Source organism: Pongo abelii, chromosome 15 (genome assembly GCF_028885655.2).
Source record: "Pongo abelii isolate AG06213 chromosome 15, NHGRI_mPonAbe1-v2.0_pri, whole genome shotgun sequence".
Taxonomy (NCBI): Eukaryota; Metazoa; Chordata; class Mammalia; order Primates; family Hominidae; genus Pongo; species Pongo abelii.
This window is the reverse complement of record NC_072000.2, coordinates 49,168,831-49,191,568: the sequence shown is the minus strand read 5'-3', so window position 1 is coordinate 49,191,568 and position 22,738 is coordinate 49,168,831. Positions and strand designations below refer to the sequence as shown.

General features: G+C 38.0%; 1 protein-coding gene across 4 annotated transcripts in view; it reads left to right on the top strand.

Moving 5' to 3' along the window:
- Window positions 1-22,738, top strand: part of MIS18BP1 (MIS18 binding protein 1) — a 51,333-nt gene that overhangs the window by 22,511 nt on the left and 6,084 nt on the right. For all 4 annotated transcript variants that reach the window (XM_024231923.3, XM_054530078.2, XM_054530077.2 and 1 more), the window contains 7 exons: window positions 784-941; window positions 4,258-4,409; window positions 5,228-5,318; window positions 7,315-8,143; window positions 13,569-13,741; window positions 14,841-15,001; window positions 21,544-21,695. In XM_024231923.3, the coding sequence (XP_024087691.2) occupies window positions 784-941; window positions 4,258-4,409; window positions 5,228-5,318; window positions 7,315-8,143; window positions 13,569-13,741; window positions 14,841-15,001; window positions 21,544-21,695 (1,716 nt within the window). The remainder of the gene's footprint in view (window positions 1-783; window positions 942-4,257; window positions 4,410-5,227; window positions 5,319-7,314; window positions 8,144-13,568; window positions 13,742-14,840; window positions 15,002-21,543; window positions 21,696-22,738) is intronic.

Genomic DNA, 22,738 nt, shown 5'->3' with positions numbered 1-22,738 from the left:
CAATAACATTTTACTAGAACTTCTGTTGTATTTAGTAAATCTCAAAGGAAAATAAAACTTTTGACATATGTCAAAGAGTAATTCTTAATCATTTACCCCTCAAAAGGCATGCAGTTATTAAATACTAATGTGCAGTTCTTCCTCCTTTTTTTTTCATTCATTTTCTCAGTAGTTATGGAGTGTCTGCTACTTTACAGATACTATAGTTGATGCTGGTGAAACAAAGAAGAATTTGATTTATTCTTGCCCTTGTAGAGCTCATAGAGGATATGGACTTTAAACTTAATCACAGCACAAATACAATAACTGGTAACGGGGACTGGCAGTTTTTTTCTGTAAAGGGCATATTCTGTAAAGATAATATTCTTGCAGGCATATTGCCTCTATTGCAGCTATTCAACTCTGCCTTTGTAGCAGAAGAGCAGCCATAGATAGTATATACATGAATTAGCATGGCAGTGTTTTAATAAACTTCGTTTACAAAAACAGGCAACTGGCAGTTGTCCTGTAGTTTTCCTATAATATCAGTTTAAGTAGGAATTATGAGAGCATGTAGTAGGAAGCAGTTTGGAGATCATATTTGAGTCCTCTGACTGAAGATGTTACACCTCAGTTCTTCGTGAAGGAAGGGAGTGAAAGCCAGGAGGGATTAATAATGTAAGATTAAAGATACCCTGCCTGCGTGGAAAGAGCTTTATGTGAGGGGTTTTTATTTATTTATGAAGTTTTTTTTGTTTTTTTGAGAATCAGTATTAAGGAAAAATAATATAATTGTTTTTAAAGGGCTGTTGAAAAGAACAGGAAAAAGACCAAACAAAAACAGAAAACTGGAAGATCTGCCCGTGACATAAGGAAATCAATGAAAAATGATGCACGAGAAAATCAAACAGATACCGCTCAAAGAGCCACCACCACTTACGATTTTGATTGTGATAACTTGGGTATGTTTTGTCTTAACTTCTCTGCTGGTACAGTGGTTACGTTCTTACATGGTCTACATTGTTCATGGTTTATAATGTGTATAGTAGTAACGGGTATAGTATGGTATTCTTTGACTTATACTGCCCCCACATTCCTGCTTCTTCACTACTAAATGAGAAGTAACTATAATATAGATTAATCATGGTCAGGATTCAGCTTGCTTCATCAGATACCACCTTTGGCTGGGCCCAGTGACTTATGGCTGTAATCCCAGCACTTTGGGAGGCTGAAGCGCAAAGATCGCTTGAGCTCAGGAGTTTGAGACCAGCCTGGATAACATGACGAGACCCTGTCTCTACTAAAAGTCAAAAAAATTAGCCACACATGGTAGTGCATGCCTGTGTTCCCATCTTCTTGAGAAGCTAAAGTGGGAGGATTGCTTGAGCTCAGATGGTTGAGGCTGCAATGAACCATGTTTGTGCTACAAGACTCCAGTTTGGGCATCTGAGTGAGGCACTGTCTCAAAAAATAATAATAATAATAATTACCTTTTTATTAATCAGAATACCAAAGAACACTGGTAAACATATTAATGAAAGATGATTGTTCTTTTAATTTCCTTGACCCAAAGTATTTAAGCTGCCAACCTACCACAAACCTGCTGTGAAGACATATATTATTTTTGTACTAAATTTCATTCCTACAGATAGGCAAAATCCTTTCATGGAAGAAATGGAATTCAAGAAAATGGTTTTCTTGAATGACCATTGCTGTCAGGATAGATTGCAGAACGGTTCTTTTTTTCTCTCTCTTTTTTAATAAGGAGACCAACTTGCCAGAGCAGAACTGTTCTGTATCAGCTCTTTGCCAACATTATAATCTGCTTCACTTGTATAAAAATGTATGAACATTAACTTACAGCTCTTTCTAAACAATATAGATGAGTAAAAGTTACTAAAATATGTTGTAAACATTTCTGCTGATTTTGCCTTAAACTTGTAACTAAGAGCTTTACAGAACTTCCAAAACTTGAAAGAGTTCAGGAATCCTTCTGCCAAAAACATAGCACCATACTGGATATAAATGTACCTGTATCCTATTCTAACCACTCCCCAACCCGCATTTGAACTTCCACCCTTGAAACTTTGCTTATCCTTTCTAATGCAGAGAAAGGAATACGTTAAATATGTAGATGACTGCTTCCCCAGAGCTAGCAAAAAGTCACTTACCATTGCCCTAGTTCCTTCTCAACCCTTCCTCTTTTTATCAAAAGTCATCCTATTTTCCCTAAATTAGGCATATTGCCTATTGTTATTGCTGGAGCATCTTGAGTATGCTGGAACCTTGGGGGCTTCGGCACCTGCTCTCTACTTTTTTACTCCTAAAACAAGAAAATCCTTGACAGTATGTCTCACTTTTAATCATTTGTTAGTCTTTAGTCTTGGTTCTTATCTCTTCCTGTACCCCATTTCACTTAGAGCCAGCACTTATTAGGGATTTGATCTTAATTGCAAATATTATCAGTAAAGTGTTTAAGAAAGCTAGTGACAAGAGCAATGAATACAAATTTAAAAGACTAAAGTTTGTTAAACTATTTTACATACCAGCTGTGTCCATAGGAAAATCACTCAGCTTTTTTTTTTTTTTTTTTCCTGAGACGGGGTCTTGCTCTGTCTCCCAGGCTGGAATACAGTGGTGCAATCATGGCTCTCTGCAGCCTCGACCTCCTTGGTTCAAGTGATCCTCCCACCTCAGCCTCCAGAGTAGCTGGGACTACAGGCATACAGTACTGCACCTGGCTTGTTTTTTATTTCTTGTAGAGATGGGATCCTACTATGTTGCCAGGCTGGTCTCCTACTCCTGGCCTCAAGCAGTCCTCCCACCTTGGCCTCCCAAAGTGCTGGGATTATAGACATGAAACATTGCACCTGGTGTCAACATTTTTAAAGTGCTTTCCATGAACCCTGGTCTATTAAGTTTTAGGAACTTAGAGATGAATAAGGCATGATTCCCCCCACCCCCACCCCCAGGGATCTTGGTTTAGGGGCAAATATTAATGTATTCTGTTATGATTGCATCATTTTTCTAGTGTGACTCATTAGATCTTTTCTTAATGAAACTCTTAGACACTATCTTCATATCACGTAAGTTATTTTGAGTGGTGGTTGGGGCTATTATTAATTTTATTATTATCATTGCACTTTGCATGAAAAAAACAAAACCACATCTAACATTATATAGCTAAAGTTATATAAAGGTACCAACCCGTGTTAATTTAAGATAATGTAATTTTATGTATGTGTTTTAATGATTTGCCTAAAAAGTACTTGTGTATCATAGTATTGCTCTTAAAGCACTTTATCTCTGTTATTACACTTACCAGAGTATATGATAAATGACCTATCATAATAGAAGCCTCTTTCATTATATGGTAATATTTTCAAGAGCAAGGACTAGTCAGTACATCTTTAAAGAATAGCTCCTAGAAAAATAACAAAATGTTTTTATACTTTTTATGAATCTGTTTTAACTTACCTAGAATTCCAGCTTAGTAACTGTTTGTTGAGCATATATTATATACTGTATAATTTAGTTTTGCTCAAAATTTTAATTACATAAATTTAGTTATACATTGGAGTACATAAACAAGTTGAAACATAATTCTACATACATGAAGAAATAGAAGAACAGTTATTAGCTTTCTATTTAATTGATGTGCAGTTAGGATGAACAGGAATTTTTATTTACAAAATGGATTAACCTTACTATTCTGTCTTTAGATGTGACAAAGGAGATCCAAAACAGATGGTCGTGAATAATATGGCTGTCTAGGCTTTTCAAATTTTTTTTTGAAGGAAAAAAAGTGATTCAAACAAAATATAGCCCTATACAGAGTGATTTTTTCCAAATAAAATTGCTTTATATCCTAGTCAAATTATAACAAATATTTATGACAGAGGGATTAGACAGATTATCATTATTATTTCTGAGACAGGGTGTTGCTCTGTCACCCAGGCTGGAGTACAGTGGCACAATCACGGCTCACTGCGGCCTTGACCTCCCTGGCTCAAGTGATCCTCCTACCTCAGGCTCCCAAGTATCTGGGACCATAGGCTTGCACCAACCTTTTATTTTTTGTAGAATCAGTGTATCACTATTTTGCCTAGGCTAGTCTTGAACTCCTGGGCTCAAGCAATCCTCCTCCCTCGGCCTCCCAGAGTGCTGGGATTACAGGCGTGAGCCACCACACCTAGCGTCAAAGTTAATTCTTCATGTAGAAAAGCAGCTTCCCTTTTATATAACCATTTATTAAAATCTCCATCTTTGTATTCATAGAACTGAAGAGTAATAAGCACAGTGAGTCACCAGGAGCTACAGAATTAAACATGTGCCACAGTAATTGCCAAAATAAACCAACATTAAGGTTCCCAGATGACCAAATAAATAATACTATTCAAAATGGAGGAGGAGATGACTTATCTAATCAGGTAAGGCTTTATTGTACACTGTATATTTCAAGTTGATATTTAGAGGGGTGATTTACTACTGAAAAGGTTTGGGACCATATCAGGGACATGAGTTCTGTTTTTTTTTTTTTTCTTTTGAGATGGAGTCTCCCTCTGTTGCCCAGGCTGGAGTGCAGTGGCGTGATCTCGGCTTATTGCACCCTCTGCGTCCTGGGTTCAAGTGATTCTCCTGCCTCAACCTCCACCTGGGTTCGAGTGATTCTTCTGCCTCAGCTTCCCGAGTAGCTGGGACTACAGGCATGCACCACCACGCCTGGCTAATTTTTGTATTTTTAGTAACAGGGTTTCATCATATTGGCCAGGCTGGTCTCGAACTCCTGACCTTGTGATTCACCCACCTCTGCCTCCCAAAGTGCTGGGATTACAGTCGTGAGCCACCGTGCCCAGCCATGAGTTCTGTTTTTCAAGTATCAGCTTTTCATTAACTTGGGGACTGAATGTCTTGATATTTATTTTCCCTGTCTCTCAATGAAAAAATACAGGCAACAATAAAAGTTTTAGCTTTTAGAGTAAAGCTTAAATAAAGCATATTTTTAAAAGCACTTGAAAAACCACAAAGTATTAAATTATTATAGAAAATATGTAGGATAATGGATTCCCAGATGTTGCTCGTAGCGCTCAAGGTCTGGCAAGTGAGTTTCTGAATGTGTCCACTAATGAAATTTGTGGAACTGTAAGTACCTAGAAATTTGTATGCTTGATGCATACTATGAAAATGCTTCAGATCATGTTTTGGTAGTAGTTTTAAAATAAAACCTAGGTATCTTTTTGTTTTGAAGGAATTAACTGGAAAAAAAGAATATAAAATGTCTTCAAAGAAACTAAAAATTGGTGAAAGAACAAATGAAAGGATAATAAGTCAGAAGCAAGGTAATATAGCTTTAATGGTTTTTTAATGATAAGCAGAAAGCTACTATGTGAAATGTTTTTAATATGATAAAAGTGATCTTGTAAATTTCCTCATGTAAAATGGCAAATTATTTAATGTTTTTAAATGTTTGGTTTTGTTATTTTTACATAAGATGATTTTCATAATAAAATAGCCCTTTTAAAAACCACCTATACTTACAGGTTTGCCTTCTTTAATCTGGGTACTAAAATATTTGTTTAGATCACAAAACTACATATCATTTAAAATATGCTTACAGTAATGTGTAAAGAGTGAATCCTTTTATGAATTTAGTACAATAATTTAGTTTTAAGTGTGGATTTTCAGAGTGATTTAATTGGAATCCTGCATGCCATAATTTAGAGGCTTTCGTCTAAATGTTAGCAAGTTTACAATTTCATGTTGAGCTAAATCCATTAGCTTTATAGCATTTTTTTGTGTTTTATTTCCTCTTATAAGTGAAAAGAAATGAAAGTGAAGAACATTTATTTGTTTGAAGAAGATAGGAAAGCAGTGCTACTTATACTTTCGAGTTCATACTTGGTTTAAGTATCCAAGATAGCTGGATCTTTATTAAATAATTTATTAAAATTAACAAATACTCTGAATGGAAATATTGTTCAAAATTATAATGTTGAAAATTTTCAGATTCCCAGTTGAACATTTGAATTGGATTTATATGAGGTGTTAGAAGAAAATACTTTTCTCATAATTTGAAGATATATGATGCCAGTGGAAAATCTTGTAGACACTTTCTAAATTATTTTGATTAGTACCTTTTTCCACGGATTGTAATTTAGAGGCTTCTTTTCTCCCCAGCATTCAATATTATCTATCAGTCTCATTTTGTCAGTCATCTTGTAAACAATGGCACATAATATGTGGAAGTTGCTGTAATATGTTTCTATGGGATGAATTGCAGTTTATATGTATTTCTAATTACAGTTGGATAGTTTCAGTTAGTTTGACTTCTCATTACTTAGATTTTGAATTGGTGAATTGTTTTCATTTTAATTTGCTTTCTTTAGTGACAAGGTATAATATACGATTCTCAGGTTGTTCTATTTTGCTTGTTTTGTACTTCATGGGGTTTGGGGGAATTCATTTTGCGTGTGTTTCTATGACCACCATTGGCAATGAAAGTGGAACCATGCAGATGGAGTTCCATGTCCTCCTAACTAGCACAGCTCATATAATACTTAGTAAGGTTTCAGTGACTCTACTGGTTTTCTTATATCTTCTGAATATTTTACCTCCAGGGCTTTGATTTAACAAGTATTTACTTATTGCCTACTGTATATGTGAAAAGCTCTGTACTAACTCCAGCAAAAAAAAAATCAAACCATACAGATAAAGTTCTAACCATTAATTATTTTTTCCAGTCCGATTGAAAGACAAGTGTGCAATTATAATACATGTCTCACTGTCAAACATGGCATTATTTAAAGTACTCTGGAAACCTGAAGGAGAGCTTTCATTCAGTATAGGGAATGTGTACAAGTTTGTACACTAGGTGGGTTAGAGAATAAAATCGAAGCAGGTAGTGATATTGTTTATAGATGAATGAAGAACATTTTCAAAGCAGAGTGGACAACATTAATAAAAGTGGAGAACCAAGAAAATCTGAGAAATAGCAAGTGGTGTGGTTCTGAACATAAAATATAGTTGAGATTTTGACAACAGTGAGAGATTGGAACTATGTGGAAGGCCAGGCAGAGGAGCTTATTTATATGTCTACTAAAAGACTGTGAGAAGTCACTGTCAGGTTTGTATAAACAATAGTATATGTTTATAGTTGAAGGGGCAGTGGTCTGAATAGACCTGGGCTTCAGAAAGATTAATATGACAGGTGGGTTTACAGTGTAGCTCGTGGATAAAAATAGTATCTTTTATTTGTGAAAATATATTTTCTGTGCTAATATTTTTTTATAGCTAATTTGAGATTTTGCTCTTTGGTTTTGTCTTATGAAATTAAAGAGACAACTGAAGAATTGGATGTATCCATTGATATTCTAACCTCAAGGGAACAGTTTTTCTCAGATGAAGAAAGAAAATACATGGCCATCAATCAGAAGAAAGCTTATATTTTAGTAACACCACTTAAATCTAGAAAAGTGATAGAGCAAAGATGCATGAGGTATAATCTGTCTGCTGGCACCATCAAAGCAGTAACAGATTTTGTAATACCAGAGTGTCAAAAAAAAAGTCCCATCAGCAAGTCCACGGGGACTTTAGAAAATACATTTGAAGGTCATAAAAGTAAAAACAAGGAAGATTGTGATGAATGTGACTTACTTACTGTCAACCAGAAAATAAAAATATCTAACCTTGAAAAGGAACAAATGCTCACCTCTGACTTTAAGAAAAATACCAGACTATTACCAAAATTGAAGAAAATAGAAAATCAGGTAGCTATGTCATTTTATAAGCATCAGTCCTCACCAGATTTGTCAAGTGAAGAAAGTGAAACAGAAAAGGAAATTAAAAGGAAAGCTGAAGTTAAGAAAACCAAAGCAAGAAACACCAAAGAAGCAGTGGTTCACCTGAGAAAGAGCACAAGAAACACAAGTAATATTCCAGTGATTTTGGAACCTGAAACTGAAGAAAGTGAAAATGAATTTTATATCAAACAAAAGAAAGCTAGACCTTCCGTCAAAGAAACTCTTCAGAAGTCTGGTGTTAGGAAAGAGTTTCCAATTACTGAGGCAGTAGGATCTGATAAGACAAATAGGCATCCCTTAGAATGCTTACCTGGTTTAATTCAGGATAAGGAATGGAATGAGGAGGAGTTACAGAAACTTCATTGGTAAGTAGTTAGATTTCATTCTGAAATATCTACAGAGCAGCCACAAGACAGTTAAAGACATAAAAACAGCAATAAGGGGTTAACATGGAAGATGTCATTAAAAAAAAGGGAGAAATTACAATTTGTACAGGGAACGGAGATAGAATACAGATAACTCCTAGTGGTATTTTTGTGGTCATCTCTAGTATGAGGAAAGTATGAGGAAAGCCTAAGTATGAGGAAAGTAAAAGTGACCTCCTTTTCATTCCCATGTAATATTTCAAGATAGCCAAATAGTACTCTCTCACGTAGTTTCATATTTTAAGAAATGTGTTTTTTTGTTTTTTGTTTTGTTTTGTTTTGTTTTGTTTTGTTTGAGATGGAGTCTCGCTCTGTTGCCCAGTCTGGAGTGCAATGTCACAATCTCAGTTACTGCAACCTCTGCCTCCTGGGTTTAAGCGATTCTCCTGCCTCAGCCTCCTGAGTAGCTGGGACTACAGGCACACGCCGCCAGCCTGGCTAATTTTTATATTTTTAGTAGAGATGAGGTTTCACCATGTTGGTCAGGCTGGTCTTGAACTCCTGACCTAATGATCCGCCCAACCTTGGCTTCCCAAAGTGCTGGGATTATAGGCATAAGCCACCGTGCCCGGCCTAACAAATGTTATAAATAGTAAAGTTTGTTTGGTGCTCCACAAGTGAGACTCAAGGATACTAGAAACCTAGAAGTGGGCATTGAAGGGCAACAAAGAGAGTTTAAAGAGGATCTCTCCAGTTCTGGGTTGAGGAGCAGAAAGGGGGACTTCTGACACTCAGAAACAGTAGAGGAAATCCCCAGTGTTTGGTTTGTTTTTGTTTTGTTTTGTTTTGTTTTGTTTTTGCCTTTTCTATTAACTCAGTCCCCATGCAATCCTGCAGGGGCTACAATCACAGCATCAGCTGGGGCTGAGATAGATCTAAAACTCTGAGAGATGAGAACCTCCTCCACAATTAGGAATGGTTGTCTCAAAATAGTGGGGCAAGTACCTGTTGCTTCTGTTCTCTTTCTGTTGTCTGTTGCTTGGTACTGGACAAAAATTCAGTTGTATGAAGCATACAGCAGAGCAGAGTAATAAAAGCCCCAGCTTTCTGGCCAGAGAACTGACAAGGGAAACTCCAGGGAACCAGAAATCACGGAAAGAAAGGAAGTAGGAAAAGCAACCCCGTAAAGTTGTTTATGAACTTCTGTGCCACCCAGGAGTTGAACATATGTGGACATGGTCCTAAAGAGCATATAAAAGACTGAGAACTGAACTAAGCAGTAGACCACACCCAGTTTCTAGGCTAGCTACTCAGTGTCCCACACACAGGAAGAGCCTAACAGCACTGCAGAGCTTTGAAAAATGAAACTGACATTGAAACCACAATGATAGTAGACTGAAAATATAGCTTGGGATACCACCAGGTTGATGACCTGCTAAAATAAAAATATTAACATTTCACTTGAAGCAGTAAAATATTGATTCTAAGTAGACTGTTGAAGTTAAGTATATTTAATGTCATCCCTAGAGCAACTTCTAAAAAAACTATACAAAGAAATAAATTCAAACATAAATTAAAATACCAGGAAATCAAATAGCCCAAAAGAAGGCAAAGAAGAAGAGAAATGGAGGATTTTTTTACGTGGAACAAGCAGAAAACAAATAATAAAATGATTGACCTAAATCCAACATAATTAAATTAAATGATCTAAACATACCAATTGAAAGACAGATTGTCAGAATGAATTTAAAAACATGATCTAACTATATGCTGTATACAAGAAACTCACTTTAAATATAATGATATAGGTAGGTTGAAAGGATAGAAAAATACTGTCTAAACACAAATCAAAAGAAAGCTTGAGTGGCTCTATTAATATCTGTCAAAATAGACTTTAGTAGGAAGAAAATAACCAGGAACAAAGAAAGACATTACAAATGATAGAAGGGTCAGTCACCAGGAAGGCATAAAATTCCTAAGTGTGTACGCACCTGACAATGAAACCTCAAAATACATGAGTTAAAAACTGACGAGTGAAAGCAGTGGACTAAACTACAAGGATACTCAAATCCACAATTATAGGAAACCACACTGCTCTTCTCTTGGTATTTGATAGAACTGACCGAAAATTAGCAAGGATATAGAACTGAACAACACCATCAGTCATTTGTATTATTCACATTTACAGAACATTCCACCCAATAATAAGAAAAAGAATAGGTTATTTCCAAGGATAGGTTGATCATCAAGATAGAACGTATACCAGATCGTAAAACATCTTAACAGATTTAAAATAGCTGAAATCATACAAAGCATATTCTCTGATGATAATTGAATTAAACTACAAATCAATAAAAGAAAGGAAAATTTCCAAGTGGTTGAAAATTAAATAACATAAATACATATAACTAATCTGTGGGTCAAAGAAGACGACTCAAAGGAAAGTAGAAAATATTCTTTTATTTTATTTTTATTTTTTATTTTTTTTGATACGGAGTCTTGCTGTCACCCAGGCTGGAGTGCAGTGGCGTGATAGCCGCTCACTGCAAGCTCCGCCTCCCAGGTTCACGCCATTCTCCTGCCTCAGCCTCCCGAGTAGCTGGGACTACAGGCGCCTGCCACCACGCCCAGCTAATTTTTTGTATTTTTAGTAGAGACGGGGTTTCACCGTGTTAGCCAGGATGGTCTCAATCTCCTGACCTCGTGATCCGCCTGCCTTGGCCTCCCAAAGTGCTGGGATTACAGGCTTGAGCCACCGCACCTGGTTTCTTTTATTTTATTTTTTTTCTTTTTGGAGACAGAGTCTCACTCTGTCACCCAGGCTGGAGTGCAGTGGTACGATCTCAGCTCACTGCAACCTCCACCTCCTGGGTTTAAGCAATTCTGCTGCCTCAGCCTCCCAAGTAGCTGGGATTACAGGTGTGCGCCACCATATCCAGCTAGTTTTTGTATTTTTAGTGGAGTTAAGGTTTCACTATGTTGGCCAAGCTGGTCTCGAACTCGTGACCTCAAGTGATTCACCCGCCTCGGCCTCCCAAAATGCTAGGATTACAGGTGTGAGCCACCAGCCCGGCCAGATAGTCTTAACTGAACAAAAATGAAAATATATCAAAATTTGCAGGATGGGCCTAGGAGTTCATAAACAACTTTAAAGGGTTGCTGTGTCAAGCTCCTCCCTCTCCCTGATTTCTGTCGTACTTCCTACGTAAACAAATTAGGGTGCATTCTTTCAGTGGACTTTTACTAAGTCTTTTACTAAGCAGTAAAAAGGAAAGAACTATTGATACATACAACAACCTGGTTGAATTTCAAAGGCATATTGAGTGAAAAAAGCCAACCCAAAGGGTTATACACTATATGATTCCATTTATATGACCAGATTTCACGAGAACTCATTATCAGAAGGATGATACCAAGAGGGATGGTGCTAAATCATTCATGAGGACTCTACCTCCGTTAACCAATCACCTCCCCCTAGGCCCCACTTCCAATACCGGGGATTACATTTCAATATGAGTCTTGGGTAGGGACACATACTTAAACTATATCAATAAATAAGAATTATTTAAGCCAAGGATTCAAGACAAATGGACCTTAGAATAGCATACACAAAAGTATAAAGAAAGGGCATGTTTGGAAATACTGAAAGAATGGGTGTGGGGTATGTGCCTGTAGTGCTAACCACTAAGGAGGCGGAGTCAGGGGGATCGCCTGAGCCCAGAAGTTGGAGGCCACATTGAGCTATGATAATGCCCGGCACTCCCGCATGGGCGACAGATTGAGACCCTGTCTCTTTTCAAAAAAAAAAAAGAAGGCTAGAATGAATGGAATACTGAAAGTTGACCAAAGAGCAGTACAAGATGAGACTAGAGAGTCGGGCAAGGAACAATACAGCGTTACACTAAGGATTTGGGGTTTTATACTAATAATGAAACAAGTTTTAAACATGATGTGATATGTTTGTCTTTTTAAATTATCTGGAATAACCTAGAGATGTGTTAAGTACTAATTTCTTATTAAATACATTATTATTTGTGTTATGTAATAGTTCTTTTAGACAGTCGTAGATTTAGAAATTAGCCACACACAAATAGAGAAGCTTGAGTTCCCAAGTCCTTCTAGTTTTTCACTTTAGAACACCCGTGGAATGATTAATTATGTAAAAGAATTCATTAACAAGTATTTAATGCTCATAAGTATTCTCCTTTTCCACATAGAATAATATGCTGTGGTCAGCTGGTAGCTGTTCACAAGAGCTGATTGTTAAATTTTGGAGAATTTTACAAATTGAGTGTTAAAGTCATTAAAAATTAAATTATATAAACTTAAATTATTTAAAACAAAGAATGCTTAAAACTCATTACTTCCTAATTATTTTACATTTTATTATATATGCTCTTGAGACTCTTCACCTGTGTGGTATGGTGGAAATACTATATAATTGTGTGCTATCACACGTGTTTTATCACCTCCACAGTCAGTGACGTGTTGGTAGCTTGACATCAACCACAATGGGAGTAATTACCCTATGAAAGTCATCAGACTTTATAAATCAGGACTGTTTAACCCCAAGAGAGCTGATTAAAAATTTTCCCACATACTGCTACATGAAACCTATATCTATTAATTGGAATCCAAGTAGAAATAAAAATATTTTGCCAAAGAAACAGATTAAAAATAAAGACTTGGTATAGTTGAAATGACATTGTTAATATCACTTTTAGGCTAATTGATGAGTTACATAGATGTTTTCTGGCTAAATTGTCAATCTAACCACAATATGTAAAATCTTTATGGGGAGAGTGGGGGTGGTAACGTGTATACCAGGTTCTAAATCATTTACAAAGGAACTTGTAGAATGCAACTCAAATGTTAAATTAGGGACTTCCTTATAGTTTCCTCTATTTCAATTTTCATTTTCCTTAATTGAGAGCATATATCTAAAATACTGAGTTCTACAAAGTATAGTAAAATGAAAGCAAGCATAACATTTTTTAATAGCTTATAACCTAGACTGTATAAGAGAACTAACTTAGAGCTTATTGTCCAATATACTTAGCACCAGTAAGATTTAAGGTAACAGTGTAGAAAATTTGGTCATACCAAAGTCTCCTAAAAAACCATATCATCGATTAGTTGGACTTAGAAAAAAAAATGTTGAAAGGCTGAGGGTCATTTTTCAGTCTTAATAAAACATCAAAATAGAAGACATCTACTAGATAGGTAAAATTACATCTTCATATTTTAAGCACTAGAGTAAGTTATTGAGGGGAGGGAATAATATATTTCTTAATTGTTATCCAGAATGATTTTGATAAAACTGATTCCTTCATCTCAGTAAAGCTCATCAATTCAGTGGTATGCTTTTAAGAGGTTATTGTCATTGGTTTGAATTTCTTATTTAATTGGTTTTGATCTTCCGTAGTGCTTTTGCATCTCTTCCAAAGCACAAACCTGGTTTCTGGTCAGATGTAGCTGCGGCTGTAGGTTCTCGATCTGCTGAAGAATGCCAGAGGAAATACATGGAAAATCCCAGAGGAAAAGGATCACAGAAACATGTCACTAAGAAGAAGCCAGCCAATTCCAAAGGCCAAAATGGTAACCTTTGTAGTAAATAGTTTTTTTCCTAGTACTCAGTGTTGATTTCTGATCACCGAAATCAGATATATTTATATTTATCCATGAATATTAATAGGTATTTTCTTAAAATATTAAAGCTAGAGAGAATTTCAGAAATCATCTGTTTAATTTTTAAGTCTTACCTGGGTCTCTGTTTCCATCAGTAGTAGTTTAGTAGCCTTGTGCTTTGAGTTTTAGGAATTCTGCAGTTAGATCCAGAGATTTCAATATCTGAATTATTGTTATAAGGGTTTAATTAAAGACCACTTGGGTCAGATCTCCAAGTAATTTATGAGAAAGCTCAGAAAATATTCAGTTTTCATAGTCTCATGATTACATACTCCTCTTCATGAGTACTAGTAAAAGGTTGATTATGCCAGAGAATTTCTATAATAAGCATTAGTGAGAACCCAATACCCTGTCATAATTCAATAAGGTTTATATATTTTGGCAAAATCAATAAATTAGGCATTCAGCAAGAGGCAATGTAGAGGCAATCATTCTTGCAGTGTAAAGATCTTTTTGGCCAGGCACGGTGGCTCATGCCTGTAATCCCAGCACTTTGGGAGGCCGAGGTGGACCGATTACTAAGCTCACAAGTTCGAGACCAGCCTGGACAACATGGCAAAACCCCATCTCTACAAAAAAAAAAAAGAGAAGATCTTTTTAACCTCACCCTGCCTAATCTTAGCCTCTTCATGAGTATCCTATGGGCTAATCATATTGCACAAATCCCAGATCCCAGTGTAGAAATAATCATTTGTTCTCTAGGAGACTTGTAAAATAACAGGCTACGTTTTCTTTCTTTTTTTTCCTTTCTTTATCTATATCTGTATTTTTTTAGAGATGGGGTCTCACTATATTGCCCAGGCAGGTCTTGAACTCCTGGGCTCAAGCATTCCTCCTGCCTTGGCCTCCCGAAGTGCTGGGGTTACAGAGATGAGCCACTGAGCCTGGCCAAGGCTGAGGTTTTTTTTAACATGAATGCACAATTTAGACTTTGCAAAGGTTGTTAACTTTATAGCGCAGTTACTATAAATAACCAAATCCTTATCAAAATGGTTTGCTGACTCTTAAGGCAAGAGAGGTGATGCTGATCAGAAACAAACTATTAAGATAACTGCCAAAGTGGGAACTCTTAAAAGGAAGCAACAGATGAGGGAATTTCTGGAACAGTTGCCAAAAGATGACCATGATGATTTTTTCAGTACAACACCTTTACAGCATCAAAGAATACTGGTAAGAGGCATGAAATCATTGTTTTCCTTATCTGTACTGACTTTTGTATCTTTCATTTTTATGTATGGTAGTGTTCATCACTAATATTTAGGCCAAGGATCAGTAGCCTCCCTAGATGTGATCATAGTCGTATGGCAAACAATGTGCTGATGTATGCCATTCTTACTAGTTTCTAGAGTCTGCACTTCAATTGGTTCAAAGGTAATGTTTGTAGAACCAAACAGTAAAGTAAACCTAGAATTAGGTGAAACATATATATTTAAAGTTTAATATACTACCAAGCAAACTTTTTTTAAAGGTGATAAAAGATACTGTATAGTAATTGAAAGGAGGGATTAAGTGATAGTAGCACAGTATTAAAAGATTTGAATGTATGAAAGAATTTTTGTCATATGAAGAGTAGAATAACTAAGAATTTCAGTGATTGGAGTAAAATATTCACAGCAAATACAACCAAGCTAGTAGTATCTGTGATATGAACAATTCATTCACATGTTACTGGAATAACAAAAAGTACCAAGATCACAGGAAAAGTGTGAATAAGAAGAGAAATTCAAAAGGCTGAATAAACACTTGGGGAAGTGGTCATTTTAGTTAGTAATCCAAGAAAGTAAAGTAAATTATATATATGTACTTTCTGAATTATAGAATCTTTTAAAAAAATAAGTTAAAATATCCACTGCTAACAGAAGCAATGGTGATACTGATACAGTCATACATCAGTGGGCATACAAATTGAATTGTACCTTTTAGTAAGAAAGCATTATGGCAATATATTATAAAAGCCATAAAGATTTATTCTATTCTTCAGAGTTTATTCTAAGAAATCCAAAAGCCCAAAATCTTTGCAAGATATTTATTGCAGTTTTGTCTTTATAGCAAAAAACTGGAAACAATCTGTATATCCATTAAAGATGTTTTTCATAAACACAGTGAAATACAAATATTAAATGCACATTTAAGACTTTCTAGAATCTAAATATAAATGTTAAGAATATTAAGATTAGCTGAAGGACGGGTGCAGTGGCTCACACCTGTAATCCCAGCACTTTGGGAGGCCAAGGTGGGCGGATCACGAGGTCAGGAGATCGAGACCATCCTGGCTAACACAGTGAAGCCTCGTCTTTACTAAAAAGACAAAAAATTAGCCGGGCATGGTGGTGGGTGCCTGTAGTCCCAGCTACTCGGGAGGCTGAGGCAGGAGAATGGCATAAACCCAGGAGGCAGAGCTTGCAGTGAGCTGAGATGGTGCCACAGCACTCCAGCCTGGGCCAGGGTGTGAGACTCCATCTCAAAAAAAAAAAAAAAAAAAAAAGATTAGCCAGGTGCAGTGGCTCATGCCACTTTGGGAGGCCGAGAAGAGTGGATCATGAGGTCAGGAGATCGAGACCATTCTGGCCAACATGGTGAAACCCTGTCTCTACTAAAAATACAAAAATTAGATGGGTGTGGTGGCGCGCACCTATAATCCCAGCTACTTGGGAGGCTGAGGCAGGAGAATCACTTGAACCCCGTAGACAGAGGTTTCAGCCACTGCACTCCAGCCTGGCGACAGAGCAAGACTCTGTCTCAAAGAAAGAAAAAAAAAGATTATTAAGATTAAAGTAATGCAGAAATGTGTGGATAATAGACAATTGGACTATTGAGTATAAAAATTCAAACAGTTGTTAGTGAGCTAGACATAAGGGTAATTTTTTCATCTACCAATTTATTGTCATAAAGTTATCTTCAATTTAAAAAGGCTACACAATGCTTTATAAAGTTTAGTAACATCATTAACTGGGCCCCCTTTTTGCTTACACTGGTTATAGAGGGAGGTCTTTTAAGAGAGCCACCAGAGGCCCTGACAATGTTTTCTTCAAAACGCTATGGTCCACTAGGGATTGTACCCTTTATGTTATCCCACCATCATTTCAGGTTCTATATATGTATATTTTAGCCTAAATGCAATAGTAGCATCATAAAGAACAGAACTGCTGGGCATGGTGGCTCACGCCTGTAATCCCAGCACTTTGGGAGGCTAAGGTGGGCAGATCACCTGAGATCAGGAGGTCGAGACCAGTCTGGCCAACATGGTGAAACCCCGTCTGTACTAAAAATACAAAAATTAGCTGGCGTGGTGGTGGGCACCTGTAATCCCAGCTACTGAGGATGCTGACGTGAGATAATCGCTTGAACCCAGGAGTGGGAGGTTGCAGTGAGCCGAAATGGCGCCATTGCACTCCAGCCTGGGCAACAAGAGTGAAACTCCATCTCAAAAAAATAAAAATGTAAAGAACAGAACTAAAGTAGAAATAGACAGCAACAAATTATATCATTTTCTGTGACATAGTTTGAAGGGGTGGCCTGCCCCTCCACACCTGTGGGCATTTCTCGACAGGTGGGACGAGAGACTGAGAAAAGAAAGAGACACAGAGACAAAGTATAGAGAAAGAAAAGTGGGCTCAGGGGACCTGCACTCGGCATACGAGGCCCCCTGCTGAGGCCCCGCACCGGCCCTGGTCTCTTGAGTTCCCTCAGTATTTATTGATCATTATCTCTACTATCTCTGGCCCTGGTCTCTGAGTTCCCTCAGTATTTATTGATCATTATCTCTACCATCTCAGAGGACAATAGGGTAATAGTGGGGAGAGGGTCAGCAGGAAAACATGTAAACAAAGGTCTCTGTGTCATAAACAAGGTTAAGAAAAGGTGCTGTGCCTTGATGTGCACGTATAGTGCATTAAAGAGCAGTATTGCCACTAGCATGTCTCACCTCCAGCCTTAAGGCGGTTTTATCCTATCTCAGTAAATAGAACATACTATCGGGTTTTACACTGAGATATTCTATTGCCCAGGGACGAGCAGGAGACAGATGCCTTCCTCTTATCTCAACTGCAAAGAGGCCTTCCTATTTTACTAATCCTCCTCAGCACAGACCCTTTATGGGTGTGGGGCTGGGGGACGGTAAGGTCTTTCCCTTCCCACGAGGCCATATCTCAGGCTATCACATGGGGCGAAACCTTGGACAATACCTGGTTTTCCTAGGCAGAGGTCCCTGTGGCCTTCTGCAGTGTATTGTGTCCCTGGGTACTTGAGATTAGAGAATGGTGATGACTTTTAACAAGCATACTGCCTTCAAGCACTTTTTTAGCAAAGCACATTCTGCATAGCCCTAAATCCATTAAACCTTGAGTCAACACAGCACATGTCTCTGTGAGTACAGGATTGGGGCTAAGGTTACAGATTAACAGCATCTCAAGGCAGAAGAATTTTTTAGTACAGAACAAAATGGAATCTCTTATGTCTGCTTCTTTCTGCATAGACACAGTAACAGTCTGATCTCTCTTTCTTTTCCCCACAATGGTTAACACTGCTTGAGTTCCTACTAACGGCTAAGCATAATAGTAAGTGAATTAGAGTTTTGTTTTGTTCTGTTGATACGAAGGGTCAGATTTGTTTGCATATTGTCTATGGCTACTTTCATGCTACAGTGCAGAGTTGAGTAGTTAGGACAGAGACTGGACCACAAAACCTAAAATATTCCCTATCTGATTATTTACAGAAAACATTTGCTGACCTCTGGTCTACATAACCTTTAGAAATAGGTGTTATTATCTCTGTTTTACACAAGAGAAATTGTCTTTTAAAGACTAAGGCTCTGTCCTTGTCCTTGTTCCTTGACCTTAAAATTTCTAGCAGACATAGCCTAAACCTGTGCAACCAGCAGACCCCCATCATTCTTGTTTATCTTCCATCAGGGAGAGCCTCAGCACCTTAGACCTATACAGTGTAGGATGAATCCCTCCTGTTACTGGCAGTGAATCCGTATAGGTCTGCAGAAACCACAGTTCTTACCTCCTCAGAAGAAACAATTCTGGCCAGGTGTGGTGGCTTATGCCTGCAGTCCCAGCACTTTGGGAGGCCGAGGTAGGAGGATCCCTTGAGCCTAGGAGCTTAAGACCAGCCTGGGCAATATAGGGAGACTCCGTCTCCATTTTTTTTTAATAATACTTATAAAAATTTTTTAAAAAGAGAACTTGACCAAGGAAACATAAGGCAGAAGGAGAAACTGAGGCAAGTTTTAGTGCAGGAATGAAAGTTTATTTAAAAACTTTAAAGCAGGAACCAAAGGAAAGAAAGTACTCTCCGAAGAGGGCCAAGCAGGCGACTTGAAGCATGGTTTAACTTTGTGACTTGGGGTTTTATATGTTGGCATGCTTTTGGGGGTCTTGTGTTCCTTCTCCCCTGATTCTAACCTTGGGGTGGGCTGTCTGTATGCCCAGTGGTGTGCTAGCACTTGGGAGGGGAGCAAGTTACAGTGTGTTTACTGGATTTGTACACAGGCTCACTTGAGGCTTTCTTCCCTTACCAGTCGAATGTCCTTAGGAGGTCATATACCAGTTAAACTCCTCCATTTTGCCTCTTAATGCACATGCTTGAGCCCACTTGCCCAGTTTCTGAGATGTTATGAGGAAGCTGCTGATCACCAGTTTTAGGTGTTTCTGTTTATTGAGAGATTGCCTTTCCCTGGTGCTGGCTGCGATTAATTATTATTTTAGAGACACAGTTAACAACCACCTGACCATCACAGGATGGTCACCTAACAACATTCCTGGTGGGGGGTGGGGGGTGGGGAGGCCCTCTCATTCCCTGCTTATCCCTGACTAGCTACCTGCTGTAACATTCCCACTTCCGCAAGTCACCAGTCAAGGTTAGCTGTTTCCAGCTGGAGGAAGCTAACGGTGTTTATGGCCCAGGGGAGTTTAGGCTGTAGATGGCTTGTTTCCAATTTAGTCAGTGGAATGGAGCTGGGAGGAATCGAAAAGATGGAGGAAGAGAGAAAGAGATTAGGGCCCATACACACATTAAGGTTATACACCTACACTGCAAACAAATGGTGCACTTTCTCCAAACAAATCCCCAGTTAAGAGGGCTGGGTAGAGTTCCAAACTCCTTGCCTCAGTTTCAAACGGCCCTCCCCAGGGGACTGAGTCCAATGTGAGCAAAGCCCTGAGGGTGCCACAAATACAAATGCATAAAAATGGCCAAATGGTGACACCAACAGCTAAATCTAAACAGAGCAGAGCCCCAGCAACACCCTAAAAGAGGCAGAGGGAGGCTGGGTGCACATCAGCAGCTCAACCTGGTTCCAACATTTGTCGACTTCTTCAAAATGTCACATTCTCTTTGTATCAGTGAAGCTTTGGAAGCAGCAGATGCTGTGACAGAAATAGAAAAGGAGGTTCTGCAAGACAAAGGCACCTTGGCTGCTGCTGGAAGCTCCCCTAATGTTCTTTCTACAGGATCAGCTAGCCACGAGCAGCTGGTACTAACAGGTGGCTCCATGGCTCCATCCAACAGAAGATCAGATAGGTGTGTCTGGAGCCTCCTGTGAATACACAGGGCTCCCTGTATGGGCCACCAAAAATTGTAACCAGCAATAGGGGTCCAACTACCCGCCGCTTATGAAAAGAAGCCAATATAACAAGAGCAAGGTGTGATAGAGTTTTATCATCTGTGCCAGCAAAGAGAAGTGTGGGTGAAATTCCAGAAATTCCAGTCTTCAATTTGTGGAGTGAACATAGGAGTTTTAAAAGAGAGAATGGTTTGGAATGCAGGAGAGGAGGGGGTTAAGAGGTGTTAGGTGGCTCAATCTGCTCCAACAGCTTATCTTGAAATATTATTCCATTTGGTGAAGGGGCCAGCACCATCCTGGGCTCAACCAGGTTACAAATTAATTGTAGTAAATCTTGCAGTAAATTTCTAGATGGGAGTGAGTTTTGGCCTTGACTGGGGAGAGAATTCTGGAGGTATCCAGTTTGTGCCAGGATCTGGCCCCTGAAGCTTCTAAGGAAATACATGACCAGATAAATTAGCATGGTGTGCACTTAAAAAGCATCTAGGTAAATACATGTGCATAAGGCATGGGAGCATAGAATGGGTAAAGAAACGGAGTGGATGTTCACATTTTGAGGCTGTATTTCAAGATGAATGGAAACACATATGCAGTTTATCTCAAAGTTATATCTTAAAATTGGGGAGAAAAAAGTTTTAAAACATGGTTTGAAGCCACGCTACTCAGTTACAGGCAGAATAAAGAGGGTGACAAATCCAGTTTCTCAGAAACATTTAATAGAGACTTTTGAGCAGAAGCCATCTCTTGGGTGGCCTCAAGATGGTGGATTTGTGCACTGTTATCCCCCGCAGACCCAAGGTTTCTATACCATAGGGAATTTGCCTAAGGGCTGGATTTATGGTAAGTGTGTGTTTACAATAACACCAAGGTTGTTTTGACCTAAGGACAAGATTTCCAGTAAGTACATGGAGGTAGAAATCTTAGAGGCATTTCCAGATCCAGGTTTAATCAGAAGTCAGCATGGTGAATTAGCATCTAAAATGGAGTTCCTCTAGCCTCTACTCCTCTACGTACTACTGTTTTTAATTATCTAACTTGGAAAGTTATAAGAAGAACCAACTTATCAGTCCTCCAAAACTATCTTGTGATAATGAGAAAATACCTTTTATGGGGTGCCTGCTGATAATAAATACTTGTTTTCTAGTTGCCAAGTTTCCAGGACAGTGAAGATGATGATGATGATATTCTGCCAAATATGGACAAAAATCCAACAACTCCATCATCAGTTATCTTTCCATTGGTAAAAACTCCTCAATGTCAGCATGTCAGTCCTGGCATGCTAGCTTCTATAAATAGGTAAATATTCATGCATATGATATGTTAATTCTCTGCATCAGAGTAGTGAGGAACATTTAAACATTTCATGAGGACCATAGATGCCAGTAATGGGAAGAGTCATTATTTTAAAAATCAAGAATGTATAGTTTCTAGAAGTTAAGGATGGAGAAGCTCATCAAATCGGGGTGCTATTCAATAAATAGCATTGTGATATAACCCACATTTACTTCTGGATCAATTCGAAACGGATCAAGGTTTTACTTGTAAAAAACTAAAAACTAAAGAAAACTTGGATAATTATTTTATAATACCAGATTAGTGATGGTCTTTCTAACTATAATATAAAACCTACAAGCCATTAATGAAAAGATGAATGAAGTCAACGTGTAAAAATGTTTAACAAATTTTACCTGGTACCAACCACTACAAACAAAAGACAACCTGAGAAAAGAATATATGCAACTTGTCACAGGCAAAAGGCTAATTTCCGTAATATATACAGCATTCCTACAAATTAACAAGGAATGCATTGTTAATTTTTGTGCATTGCTAGTGAAAAGGTAAATTAGTGCGATCTTTGCAGCAACAATTTGTATCAAAATTATAAATGCATATGCCCTTTGACTTAGGAATTTTACTTATAGAATTGTGAATGTACGGCTTATTCATTGTAGCATTGTTTAAATGGCAGTACCTCAAAAATCTATCAGTGGGGACTAATTAAATGAACTCTGGTCCATTATATAGTCATAGAAATTAATGAAGAGCCAGGCACAGTGGCTGAAGGCTGTAATCCCAGCACTTTGGGAGGCTGAGGTGGAAGGATCACTTGAGCCCAGGAGTTCAAGACCAGCATGGGCAACATAGGAAGACCCCATTTCTACAAAAAAAAACCCAAAAATGTTAGCAGGATGCAGTGGGGCAAGCCTGTGGCCCTAGCTACTAGGGAGGCTGATGTAGAAGGACTGCTTGAGTCCCAGAGGTGTAGGCTGCAGTGAGCTGTGATTGTGACAATTGCACTCCATCCTGGGCAACAGAGTGAGATCCTGTCTCAAAAAAAA